The following is a 13,273-nucleotide window of genomic DNA, read 5'->3' on the forward strand; positions in this document are numbered from 1 at the left end:
ATTTACTTAGCTATGCAGCCTTAGCATGTAGTAATGCCTGCTTTGTGCTTCAAGTTCCTCTTCTGTATTAGGGGGTGTTACACATCTTACGGCATTACTGAAAGGATTATGATTAATGCCTGTGAGTGGCTGGCACATAATGAGTGCAGAGGGGATGAAAGATGAGCAACAACAGGTCCATTTTCAAGCCCAAAACGTGGCAATAGGAGTTGTGGATGAGACATAATGACCAACAGAAAGGTGCAGAGAGGGAGGGGCCATCCTCAAATAGTGAGGGTCTCATTCCTGGCAGCACTCAAGTAGAAGCTGAATCTTCACTGGGAAAGGTGCTTCAGAAAGTATTTCTGCTCAGCTCTAGGATCTCTTCAATTTCTAAGGTCATAAAAGGAAATGTCCAACTTAAAGAGAAAACAATTCTTTTTTTTTTAATGAACTATGCTAATGTAATTGTATATCTGGGAGAAATTAAGGAAGGCTATGAAGCTATAAAATCCCTAAACAATATAAATGTATTTATTTATTTATTTTATTATATTTGTTTGTTTATTAGTTTTGGCTGTGTTGGGTCTTCGTTGCTGTGCGCGGGCTTTCTCTAGTTGCTGCGAGCAGGGGCTAACTCTTCATTGTGGTGCGCGGGCTTCTCACTGTGGTAGCTTCTCTTGTTGCAGAGCACGGGCTCTAGAGTGCGCAGGCTTCAGTAGATGTGGCGCGTGGGCTCAGTAGTTGTGGCACACGAGCTTAGCTGCTCCGTGGCATGTGGGATCTTCCCGGACCAGGGCTTGAACCCGTGTCCCCTGCATTGGCAGGCGGATTCTTAACCACTGCGCCACCAGGGAAGCCCGAGAAAAAAAATTCTGTAAGTTCAAATACCAAAGGGTAACGATGAGGTAATACAGTGTCTGTGCTGTACAGTTACATAAATCAAATGAGAGAAAGTTACTGATTGCTTCTGAACTGTCACTGAAAATATGATTTAAAGGTTTATTGCAGACTACGTATTTAAAATTTTTCCTTTGGTAATCATAAAGATGGTTGATGCCAAAAAGGACAATGTTAGGAAACTCAATGGCTTTCAAATATGGAACTAGTTTAGGTTAAGAAGTATTAATATGGAAATAGGTGAGTTTGAGGACTGGTAATTTTTGTGTTCTGATGTGCGTCAGAGACAAGGTTAGTGGGCTGAATTGTCAATCAACTGCAATCTATTCCAAGTGCCAAGATTTTCTTCTGTCTGGGCTACGTGGCCATAAGCAGGTCTTTAACTTCCCTGTGCTCAGATTCCTTTTCGACGCAATGAGGTCACCACCTGCCTGTTATATACTATGTGTTAAAACATTCTGAACTCCTGAGATTAAGGCCAATTGCTACTGGAATCTTATTTATTCATAATTAACCAACTCTAAGCAGGTCAGGTACAAGTTATTAATGAGGAGAAAGGCAAATGCTGTCTGAGGCAAAATTTGCATACAATTTAATAAATGATTCTCCTAACTGTGCAGTGTGGACCCTGGGGTCCCATGAGGGAAAACAAAAGACACCTCTTAGCTTTCCAGGTTTTTCCTTTTCATGGTAAAAAACCTACTCAGATATTGATGATAAATTCATATACTTCGAAAAAGACAAATATCCCTGAGAGAAAGCAAATCTACCATTTACTTAGGAGAAATGGTTTTTACATTCCCTTCTTATAAAAAGTAATTTGACCTCTTTCCCCTATCCCAAATCCCTGAGGCTTTGAAAGGATAAAGAAACCAATCTGGAGCTCTTTCAAAGGATTTATTTGCTACAGAATTGCCTGAGCCCACCAACAAGATGAACTCAGGATTTCTGTGTTTAAAAGGATTTTGCTCACTGCTTTATTTTTACCAGAACTTCAACATTCAAAAAGCAATTCTTTGGGCTTCCCTCGTGGTGCAGTGGTTAAGAGTCTGCCTGCTAATGCAGGGAACGTGGGTTTGTGCCCCAGTCCAGGAGGATCCCATATGCCGTGGAGCGGCTGGGCCCGTGAGCCATGGACGCTTGGGCCTGCGCGTCTGGAGCCTGTGCTCCACAACAGGAGAGGCTCGCGTACCGCAAAAAACAAAACAAAAAAAAAAGCAATTCTTTTTGCCAGCATTTGGCATGCCTAGAGGTTAGAAAAAGATAGAATCTATAGAATTAGATGTCTAAAAATAGAAAAAAATCCCAAACATTAAAAAATTCCTAATTTGGACAGGTCCTGAGTTGAAATCACATTCATCTGCAAAAAGAACGGTTTTAGGTCAGAAATGCTGTATTTTTTGGGCTTCCCTGGTGGCGCAGTGGTTGGGAGTCCGCCTGCTGATGCAAGGGACACGGGTTCGTGCCCCGGTCCGGGAAGATCCCACATGCTGCGGAACGGCTGGGCCCGTGAGCCATGGCCGCTGAGCCTGCGCGTCCGGCGCAATGGGAAAGGCCACAACAGTGAGAGGCCCGCATACCGCAAAAAAAAAAAAAAAAAAAAAAAGAAATGCTGTATTTTATAACTCCAGATCCTGACCTCGTACTTGACTGGTGAGGATTCTAGGAACTGCATGAATTGACAGGAGGGATGCCATTCTGTTGGCCAATTCTGGCATGTGTCCTGGCTTGTGAAGTTTTATTAATCTCTCTTAAACCCAGACCTCCTGGTTCTGTGATGCCAGTTGCCTAAATCTGATTCTCAATACTTTTTTAAACAAATAAACAAAAAATTTCCTTGTAAGATCACACATTTAAGTATTTGTTGCTTGTGGATAGATACAGAGAAACCAAGTATGGATGTGAATTAACAATTCAGTGATGGAGCTGTGAATCTCTGGATGGCTATGTAAGCTGTAAGAAAATTTCCTCACTGCACCTGCACTTGCTGTGCCCCAGAGGTGACTGTCCAGGCAAGGTCAACTTGAAGAGGGTGTGAACCCCAGCAGCTGCTCGATGGGTTTAAATCGCCACTCATCTGCCTCCAGCTCTTCTACCAGACCAGCTAGTTTTTCCATCCGAGCAACTTGCTGATCTGTAAAGAATCAAGGAGATGATATATCAACCACCAACATGATGGCTGATTTAAAAATAATTTCTAAAAGGATTTCCCCCTCAAGATTCTAGTAATGGGGTCTTACCCTATGTTGGTCAGAAGACTTAATCTTTAAAAAAAAGGGAAAAGAAGTAGTACTTATCCTCCGTTCCATTTGTGTACTAAATTTGTGATTTGTATACTAAAAACCTAGGGTTACAGGCAATTGCAGCTTCCCCCCCCCCCCCCACATTATGCTCTCTATGGAGAAATGGTCTGGTCTGGTGGGTGAACAGAGTTCCCTGATGCATAAATGAAGACCTGGTGAGGGATGATGGAATAGAAAAGGTGCTACCAGGATCTTAAGAGTCCAGTTAGACCAAGAGGTATTACTTACATAAATACCCAAAGATACAGATAATGATGGTAACCAATGGAGAACAACAGTAAAAGAAGGTTTCAGAAAGGAGAGGAAAAAGCAATACAAGCGGAGTAGGAAGCATTAACTCCCCTAGAAAACTAACCCCTTTGACTTCAACTTTAAGCCTCAATGTGGACATTATGTCTGGATTAAGACCGTAGAATGTTCTTGTCTGCAGGTAATTTGGAAAGTCCACTTAAATAGCCTTGCTGAGTTTTTGTTACAGAGCACTCTGACCTTTCTAAGTCCCCCCTCCCACCCCCCAATAAATTTATTCTCATAGTTAAGTACACAATACTCATGTGCTTACCATGTTTCACCTGTTTAAGCGTAGATGCCACTTGATAGCTGAAAACGGATTCACAGAGGAATCTCTCAGAGCCATCTACAAAGAGAAGAGGAAAAGTTTTAATCTGCTCTAATCCATTTTAATCTAATGGTGCCTGATAAACCTAGTAAACATGTCCATTCTTTTCCCTGCTTTTACAATCAGGGTCTAGTTTTAAGTGTTTACAAAGAGGGCTTCTGTTTCACTTAGAATTAACACTGTTGAAAAGCTACTTCTTCTATACCTAGAATATTAAAATAGTCCCTCCACTTGTTAAAAGAGTTTAAAAATAGTGTTAAAAAAACAAAAACAAGAAACCCCAGTTTGATGTCCTGGTCAACATTTCCCCCATCCTAACCTGACAATTTCTTAATGTTCTCCTATTGTGTATGTCAAGCAAACACTGACAGCTGACACATTTGGCCATGTGGCTCCCATGCTTTCAAAATACAAAGGTACACCAAAACTCTTAATCATTTTCATTCTAAAAAGTAAAGCTGAGGAAAAATAGCTATTGTTGATATTTTATATTTCAAATTACATCACTATGGCCATCACAAAACACTGCTGGGAAGCTTCATTCTGTAAACGCCAACTGTAACCTTGATTTTCCAGCTGAATCAAAACACTGCAATTTGCATGGCCATAAGGGTATGGTACAACTTCAGAACCTAGCATTGTACTGGTGCCAAAAACTGGCTACAAGAAGGTAGCTAACTCAGTCACCCCAGTACTTGAAAGATGACTGAAACATAAGCTAGTTCATGTTTTTCCTTGTCAGGCAAGGGCTGATACAGCAAAACATACCCCCAAAGGCAAAGAACTCATGTAGGAAAATGTGACTTTTAAAGGGGTAGCTGAAACCATTCGGTGAAGAGATCTTATTGCAAAAATCCTAAAACAAATGGAGGGAGGGGACACAGCTGTCTTTTTTTAGGCGGTAGTTCATGCCAGCACTACTGGGTGTCACGCACTCACTCATCAATCATGGGTTGGTGCGTCAGCCAGGTATTAAGTGACAAGGAGATAGGACTAACACATCCTAGCTTCATGCTGAGTTTCACACAAGGCAGACCTTATTTCAGAAGCTCATGGTAAAAAAAAATAAGAAAAACTATAGATACTGTATCCAAATAGCTTGAATATACAACCAAGAGGGCTTCTAATATTATCTTCAAAACTGATGCAAAAATAATATATATAATTATTTCCATACATATGTATGGAAATATATTATGCATTGATATATACATATTGAATAATATTTCAAAATATAGTTTCTTTCATATAGTGATGTAGACTTTGGGGAGAGTGTTATTCCTTAAACCCAACCTCTTTTCTAAATACTGTGCTACATGGGATATGATCCTATTCCCTCCTCCCACCCCCATTCTTCTGGCTGAATGTAAGTCATTTGTGAGCATATCATCTAAATTGAGCAAAACATTTTTTATTTTCAATTAACTAAATATTATACTGGCTGTCCAGTTTAAAGATCTAGGTAAGCTAATGATATTACTGAATTTTTTAGATAAGGGCAATGGCCAGAAAATAACTTATGAATCCCACTGTGGGAAGAGGGACTGTGTGAACATTTGACACTAATGATGCAACTTATTATGCCTCTTTTGTGTAAATATGCCAGCATTCATACCCTTGCTTAAAGGATCAAATTATAATTTGTTTTATTTTAGGAAGAGCAAAGCATAGAGAATTAGAGCTCACTTCTCAGGTGGTTTGATCCTGAACTTTAGGATCTCACACAAGGCAGCGGGGATTCTGGCTGTTAGGACCAGGCCAAGATTTGTTTGGAAGCTCTTGCAAGTGCTACATCCCACTTACATTTAATCACAGGTGTTATTAGGATAAATGCTTAAATTATAACATTTGCATATTTCCCTTGGTAATGAACTTCAAAGCAAAAGGATGTAAGCTAATCTTTCAAAAAGGCACCTGCATATCACTTTTCCACTCTATATGTCTGCGGAACACACTTTTGCTGATTTGCAGCTCTGTGTTAACCACAAAGTCTACTGCTTCTTAGCCACATCCTATTAGATGTGATATCTGTACCAATCTAAAGCCTGGAATTTCTCCAGAGGAGTCAGCCTGGCGCAACTGTCTTCCATTTAGAAATTGTAATCAAACCCTTTGTAACACACCAAGTAGCAATACATCAGCTTTCCTCTTAAGGGACAAGTAAAGGTTATAAATGGTGAAAAGTTCAGTAAATTGTCCAAATCTAACACCATTGCCAACTCCAATAAATAGGATGCTAACAAATTTATTTAAAAGAATATTACCTCACAGCAGGAAAATAGACAACGGCAGATAATTTATGCTTCAGTGGCCTACAATGTTACTAAAATTCAGCCACTTTTGGGCTGGAAGGCAGTCTCTAATTTGCTTACTAATAACTGGGTGACGACAATCCTAGCCAAGGGCAGGGCAATGCTGAAAAGTTCTGTACAGTATACTGCTTATGTGAGATGTCTGTTATCAGAGAGCAGGTACACAAAAAAGTTAATTCACAAGGTTATTTGGGTTTATTATCCTAGACTTAGGAGGGCGCAAGATCAGATTAACCTGTTAAGATTATAGACAGCATTCAACCTTGATTCCTAATTGCTTTTGTTCCTTACTCTGAAGAGGCAACTATTCCTTCTCTATTTTCATACAGGCATATCTCAGAGATATTGTGGGCTCGGTTCCAGACAACTGCAATAAGGCAAGTCACACTAATTTTTTGGTTTCCCCTTGCATAGAAAAGTTATGTTTATACCATACTGTAGTCTATTAAGTGTGCAATAGCATTATGTCTAAAAAAACAATGTATGTACCTTAATTAAAAAATACTTTATTGCTAAAAAATGCTAACCATCATTGAGCCTTCAGTGAATTGTAATCTTTCTGTTGATGGGGGGTTTGAAATATTGTGAGAATTACCAAAATGTGACACAGAGACACGAAGTGCTGTTGAAAAAATGGCGCCAACAGACTTGTTCAAAGCAAGGTTGCCACAAATCTTCAATTTGTAAAAAAAAAAAAAAACACAGTTTCTGCGAAGCCCAACAAAACACGCTTTGCCTGTATTCGATTAAACTACCGTAAGAAAAATGGTCAGGTTCGTGTGTGTTAGATTACTTGCATAATAGTATCACCTATATACATGGTAGATGATGCTTCCAAACTAGCATCCTTATTAACTCACATTTAAGGGTACTCTTTTCAATTTAACATTCTTCATTTGACCAGGATAGTTCAAGGACTACCATCTCTAAGTTTTCATAGTCTGTCCTTAAATGTAAGTAGCTTTAAAATGTAGGGGAAACTTTAAACCCGAGGAAGAGAATCAAAACTGTGCACTGTGAATTTAAACTTAATTTAAATTCATTCTACAATAGAAAGGCAACACAGTCCCCCATGAAGCATAATGGGATGGAATAGAAGTGGATAGAACTATAACTTGTTAGAATATCAACATTTAGAGTAATTTTAGAAGCCTTTCTTCTTTAGTGTTTCCAAGTAATCTGGTGTACACTGACCAAGAATGCTGATAGCTTTGAGACCAAGGAGGTACCTCCTGTATTAAATTCCTCCTGTAGCTAGAATTTAAATGACTTCAATCTTAGGGTCCATTGTTAAACGATGATTCCTCTTCTGCTGCTACAAAACTCATTAAGCAATTTAAGTTCCTCCAACTTCTGGTTTGTTTTGTGGGACGCGTCCTTAATACCAGGTCTCTGCTGCATATAACTGAAGTCATAATTTATTTTTAGCGCCAAATATGGTAAACAAGGCACCAAATATTCGCTACCTCCAGACTCAGTGATGCTAGCTTGAGTATTCAGTTGTCTACTAATCATGACTTGAACCAATTCTAAAAAGCCTTATGGTTCCAGTCTTCCCAAGTTTTCCTGTCACAAATGATTCTTCTGTTTGTCCTGGCTTAATCCAAACCTCTGCTTTTTATTATACCTGATATAAATGAATAAAGATTACCCCAAAAAGCCGACTCTTAACTACAGTTTGTACCTTTCTCAGACATTTCCAGATTTTTAAATATACTTACTGAAATTTGCAATATTTAAAGCAAAAAAGATCAATATATAATTAAGCACAGATGTGCTAGAATCAAGTAGGTTTTGAATCCTTGGTAGGTTCTTTGCTAATTTTTTTCAAAAGGTATGATGAATAGTTTAACAGTTAAGGACCATTTTCATGAGAATCCCCTGGATGTTGGTCAAAATGGAGATTCCTGTGCTGTAACCTACACTGATTTGGAATCTCTAAGGTGAGCCAGAAAGGCACACTTTATTTTTTATTATTATTATTTTTTAAAGTAGTTATGTATTCAGTATTTTATTTATTTATTTTTGACTGTGCTGGGTCTTCATTTCTGTGCGAGGGCTTTCTCTAGTTGCGGCAAGCGGGGGCCACTCTTTTTTTTTTTTTTTTTTTTTGTGGTACGCGGGCCTCTCACTGTTGTGGCCTCTCCCGTTGCGGAGCACAGGCTCCGGACGCACAGGCCCAGCGGCCATGGCTCACGGGCCCAGCCGCTCCACGGCATGTGGGATCTTCCCGGACCTGGGCACGAACCCGTGTCCCCTGCATCAGCAGGCGGACTCTCAACCACTGCGCCAACAGGGAAGCCCGCGGGGGCCACTCACTGTCGCGGCCTCTCTTGTTGCGGAGCACAGGCTCCAGACGCGCAGGCTCAGTAGTTGTGGCTCACGGGCCTAGCTGCTCCACAGCATGTGGGATCTTCCCAGACCAGGGCTCGAACCCGTGTCCCCTGCATTGGCAGGCAGATTCTCAACCACTGCGCCACCAGGGAAGCCCAAGAAAGGTGTACTTTAAATAAGTTCTTCTGGTGATTTTTATGCTCCCTATTAAGAATTTATTGGTCCAGAGCCTAAAATGACATGAATCTGATAAATTCTAGGAACCAACGCTGTTTCATGCTTACAGCCTGTGCCCCGATCTTGGCCAGCCAGTTTGCAAATGTGTGCTGAATAAGATGGGGGATGATTTGATGCAAATCCAGCTCCAGTGCTAGAAAAACCACACAGCACTGCCCTGCAATGGGCCTGGGCCAGGGCCAGGAGAGTCATCTTCACATACAAGAGTAGTAAATTGGTTTTTATTTCCTCTCAGGATCTCTTAATCTATCTGTTGATGAATTATATTAGAAAAAAATATATCAAACCTACCAACCATAGGGAAGCAGACTGGTGCCAAGATAAAGCAAACTGGAGCAGGAGGTCAACAGAATTCCTGGTTCCAGTGCTGATTTTGTCCTTTCACATGGTCAAATTACTTTCTCTTTTCTGGCTCTAAATAACTAGATGACCTCCTTGATTTCCAAAGTCTTTTTCAGCTCCAAAATTCTGATTTTAGAGAAAGATTTATGTTTTAAAGATATTATTTTGAAATGGGGAGAAGAAATGAAATGTGGAGCTGAAATCAGGGCAAACTTATCTCTAATCCACTTAATAGCTTCTTTACAATTAATATTCATAGCAAGTCTGAATCCAATTATTCAGCAAAAAGCAGCATGAGATCACCTTCTAACATCTCTCCAGCTCCTTTGGGGTAGGTGAAAAGGGCTTTCCGTGGTGGGGCAAGGTCTGAGACACTGAAACCAGATCCAGTGACAGAACTTCCACTGACCCCACCGGCTGAGGAGGATGATGAAGAGGCAGCCATCTCCTCTCTAGTAGAATTCTCACTCCACTACAGAGAAAGAAAAACAGCAATTGGCAAGTTTATGGAAGTGAGATTGACAACATTTCATTCTAGCTGCCATAAAAGCCAGCATACAGTTTAGTCAAGAATTAGCTCCAATTTTTTCTACCCTCTGTACTCCACAATCTTTTACTGATGCCTCAGGCCAAAATGTCACTCAGGATTTTAAGTGAAAATATGTTTATTCTTAGTTTTTCTACTCGAAACACTACTTCCTACCATTAGCAAACTGTTTATGTCACTTGGGATTGACTGTGGGTGATTTATGGGTTATGAAGTGGTGATACGGCAGTGCCAAGGTAGCAATTTAACTGAGGAAATGAATTATATGAGGATAAAACAACCATGCCTCATAGGATAGTTTGTCTTGGACACATCCTGACCCAGCCACACCAAGAAATTCACTTATAAAATTTTCCAAATAAAATTCCAGAATAACAGTGTGTTCTGTTCCCAAGGAAGGAGAATTGGTTAGGAAATACATATTGGCCCTTTCATTTAAAAAAAACCTAAAAAACAAAAAAACCCCCCTTTTTCATTCAAATGTAATACCCAAATTGATCACTTGGTGGCGGCCCAAAACTGGAACAAAGTATTAATAGTTCAGGAATGATCTTAGAATTCAAGGCCTATTAGGAATTAGAGGAATGGTGAGTGTTTGATACTATGTCACATCAAAAAATCAAAAAGTCAAAATGTAAATGAGAAAAATCTGTACCGAATACACAACTCCTTAAAAAAGTTCAAAACAGAAGCTTATACTACACATTTACAAAAGATTCTAAAAAGTTTATGTTTTCTAAAAAGAATACTGTAGTCTTCCTGCAAACTCAGAACTACTATCATTCAATACAAAAAACAGGGCTTCCCTGGTGGCACAGTGGTTAAGAATCCACCTTCCAATGCAGGGGACATGTGTTTGAACCCTGGTCCTGGAAGATACCACATGCCATGGAGTAAGTAAGCCCATGCGCCACAACTACTGAGTCTGCGCTCTAGAGCCCTTGAGCCACAGCTACTGAGCCCACGTGCCTAGAGTCCATGCTCCGCAACAAGAGAAGCCACCGTGGTGAGAAGCCCACTCAACACGACTAGAGAAAGCCTGCGTGCAGCAACGAAGACCCAGCACAGCCAAAAATAAAATAAATAAATTTATTTTAAAAAAAAAAGGAATTAGAAGATATAAAAAAAAATACACAAAACAGCCAGGGTTGAAAAGTGGAGTGCAGAATTAGCACTAACTTTAACATAAATAAGCAGTTTTCTGCTGAGGTGGAAAGATACACCTAAGTAATTTCTAGCTTTAAAGATTTAGGTTAAATTTTGCATGCTACCAGCAGGTGGTAACAGGAGTTAAAGTGAAACCAACAATAAACACTAGTTTGTAACTTCTCTATGAAGGCAGGCATTCTGATCACCAGAACCAAACATTATGCTTGGCCTATACTAAGTAGCTGCTGATTTAAATAAATGTTTGCTAAATGAGTTAAACATTTCACAGGAATCACAAGATTCCTTAAAGGTCATCTAATCCGATTCCCCCATTTTACAGATGACAAAACAAAACTGAGGTGTAGGGACTTTAAGCTTATCTGCCGTGCCATTTTTTAAGCAATGGCTTTATTGGCACGTCATGTGCTATGTGAGAGGTAAAATAGCATACTGGTTAAGGGCTCAGACTCTGAAGCCTCTTGGCCTAGGTTCATGTCCTGGTTTTTTTACTTAACTTGCTGTATGACTTTGGACAAATCACTTAACCTCTCTGCTTCTCAGTTGCCTCATCTCTAAAATGGGGATAATGATAGTACCTACACCAGAGGTGTCAGGAAGGTTAATATAACTAAAGCATTTGGAACAGTTATAGGGACAGTAAATACTTAATATTAGCTATCCAAAATCACTGATGGATATTTACTCCTGAATCTTTTTTTTCCTCTGCAGATCCCAGTTTTTCATACTTATGTTTCAACACACTTACTCATGGGAAAAGTCCTAATTCTTTCTATTTGACATAGAGTATCAATGTCAAATGAATCCTAGAGAAAGGACCTGCTCAGGAAGAGGGAAAATGCACTCCACACTTTCACTTTAAGGTTCAAGATCTTAGGAAGAACCCCTTTCTTAGGAAAAGGGGAAAGAGTTGTCCTTCTACCCTCAAAGCCTAGCACAGAACCTGGATCTATGTTTCCTGAATGAATGATGAACAAATAACAGAACACAGAGCTAGCAGCTCAGCAAAGGTTATGCAGGGGATAGAGAAGCTTGGTGTCATGAGGGTTGGTCCATTACCGTTTTCTTTTTCTTCTTTATTCTGCGGATCTATTTACACAACTGTTTCTCCCATTAGGCTGCCAAGCCTAAGGTAGGTGCTCAGTAAAATTTTTTTGAATGTTTAAATACTGATGATGAAGTATTTGACCCTATCAAGGAAGTCAGAACTATTGGCAGTAGAGATTCTTATAGGAGAGCAATGCTATTTGGGGAGACACAGCATGGTTGTGTTCACAGTGATAAGATGATCAACACATTTACTTCATGTATGATAGGGATGACCTCGTATTCATAAACTACTTTCCTTCCTAGCAGATACAAGCTTATGTTCTTAAAAAGAATCCCTCCTTTTGAAAAAGTCTCCGTATCAAAAAGACGCTGAAGGAAGTACCCTGGTACAATGGCAAATTATTACAAGCAATCATTAAACTCCATCATCAAGAAGTCATTCCAAAGAGCTGGATTACCATTCAAAAAGATGCTGCAGCTAAAAACAGGTCGGGTGGAAAGAAAGGGGCAGAAGAGCGGAGGGGTCAGAATGCCAGCGGTTCACCCCCCGACCCCGGTCCCCAGGGTCCGACATCGGCGCCGCCCCACTACGCACGCGCCAACCTTCGGTCCGCATGCGCACTAGTCTGGTGCGGCCTGAGGAAATTTCCTCTTACACGCCCTCTGCGGCAGGCTCCTGTTTCTCCACCTACTTCCTCCATTTTACTAGTCCCTGCAGGTAGGATCCCAGGGATCAACTCCCTTTCCACCAAGCTCCCGAGGGTCCCTGAGCCCTCGACCACTTACCTCTGCGGCTTTGGCAAGTTCCTCTACAGCCCCGCCCCCAAGGCCAACCGGAGCGGCCGCGTTTACTGCGACGAGAGCGGCGGCGTGCTCGAGGCCGCGGCGTGCGCGTGCCCGTGCAATGGTGGGCGTGGTCGGGGCGGAGAGGCTCTGGGAACGCGTTCTCGAAGAGGCCTTCCGGATCTTTCGCTTGCTGTGCCTACGGAGGTTTTCCTACCGCAGTGGAGCCAGTTTCTCTTCGCTCGCTTTGACGTACTCGTTTTATTTTGCTCGCTTTTATGATTCAGGGTTTCGTTTTCCCCCACGACATTGCAGGCCTTCTGCTTTCGTCTCTCTTTCTCTTTCCAAACCACCGCGAAGCAGGGTGAAATTGGTTATTTTCCCGTCATTCCTAATGAGCAGTCTCGTAGCCCAGGGCCGTAGAGGAAAGGCAGATAAAGGGTTTCCTGTCTCTGAGACAACCCTGTTTCCCCCCAGAGCTCAGTCTGAGGCCCGACCTTAACATTAAAGTTTGGTTTTTTTTTGTTTGTTTGTTTTGCTGTACGCGGGCCTCTCACCGCTGCGGCCTCTCCCGCTGCGGAGCACAGGCTCCGGACGCGCAGGCCCAGCGGCCATAGCTCACGGGCCCAGCCGCTCCCCGCCATGCGGGATCCTCCCGGACCGGGGCACGAACCCGCGTCCGCTGCATCGGCAGGCGGAC

The 13,273-nt window shown here is 41.4% G+C and overlaps 2 protein-coding genes across 4 annotated transcripts in view; one reads left to right on the forward strand and one right to left on the reverse strand.

Annotated features, from left to right (window-relative positions):
• Nucleotides 1–1,106: 1,106 nt before the first annotated feature.
• Nucleotides 1,107–12,634, reverse strand: ANAPC16 (anaphase promoting complex subunit 16). Its single transcript, XM_082855110.1, has 4 exons — nt 12,577–12,634; nt 9,330–9,498; nt 3,745–3,819; nt 1,107–3,013 (listed from the first exon to the last, which is right to left on the reverse strand). Exons 2-4 carry the CDS (start codon nt 9,469–9,471, stop codon nt 2,898–2,900), a joined length of 333 nt encoding a protein of 110 aa, XP_082711236.1. The 5' UTR covers nt 9,472–9,498; nt 12,577–12,634; the 3' UTR covers nt 1,107–2,897.
• Nucleotides 12,423–13,273, forward strand: part of ASCC1 (activating signal cointegrator 1 complex subunit 1) — a 101,330-nt gene continuing 100,479 nt past the window's right edge. The window contains exon 1 of one of the 3 annotated variants that reach the window (XM_082855097.1): nt 12,423–12,508. The gene's annotated coding sequence lies outside the window, so the exon portion shown is untranslated. Of the gene's footprint in view, nt 12,509–12,609; nt 12,826–13,273 lie in introns of those variants that run through there. The other 2 variants (XM_082855099.1, XM_082855098.1) reach the window with 2 other exon arrangements.

Source organism: Leucopleurus acutus (genome assembly GCF_964270905.1).
Source record: "Leucopleurus acutus genome assembly, chromosome: 14".
NCBI lineage: Eukaryota > Metazoa > Chordata > Mammalia > Artiodactyla > Delphinidae > Leucopleurus > Leucopleurus acutus.

Coding starts and splice junctions, on each gene's coding strand:
- ANAPC16 (XM_082855110.1), bottom strand. CDS start 9,471: ATGGCTGCCTCTTCATCATCCTCCTCAGCCGGTGGGGTCAGTGGAAGT. Junction 3,820..9,329: donor AGCTGGAGAGATGTTAGAAG/GTGATCTCATGC, acceptor TTCTCTTTGTAG/ATGGCTCTGAGAGATTCCTC. Junction 3,014..3,744: donor GCTTAAACAGGTGAAACATG/GTAAGCACATGA, acceptor GATTCTTTACAG/ATCAGCAAGTTGCTCGGATG.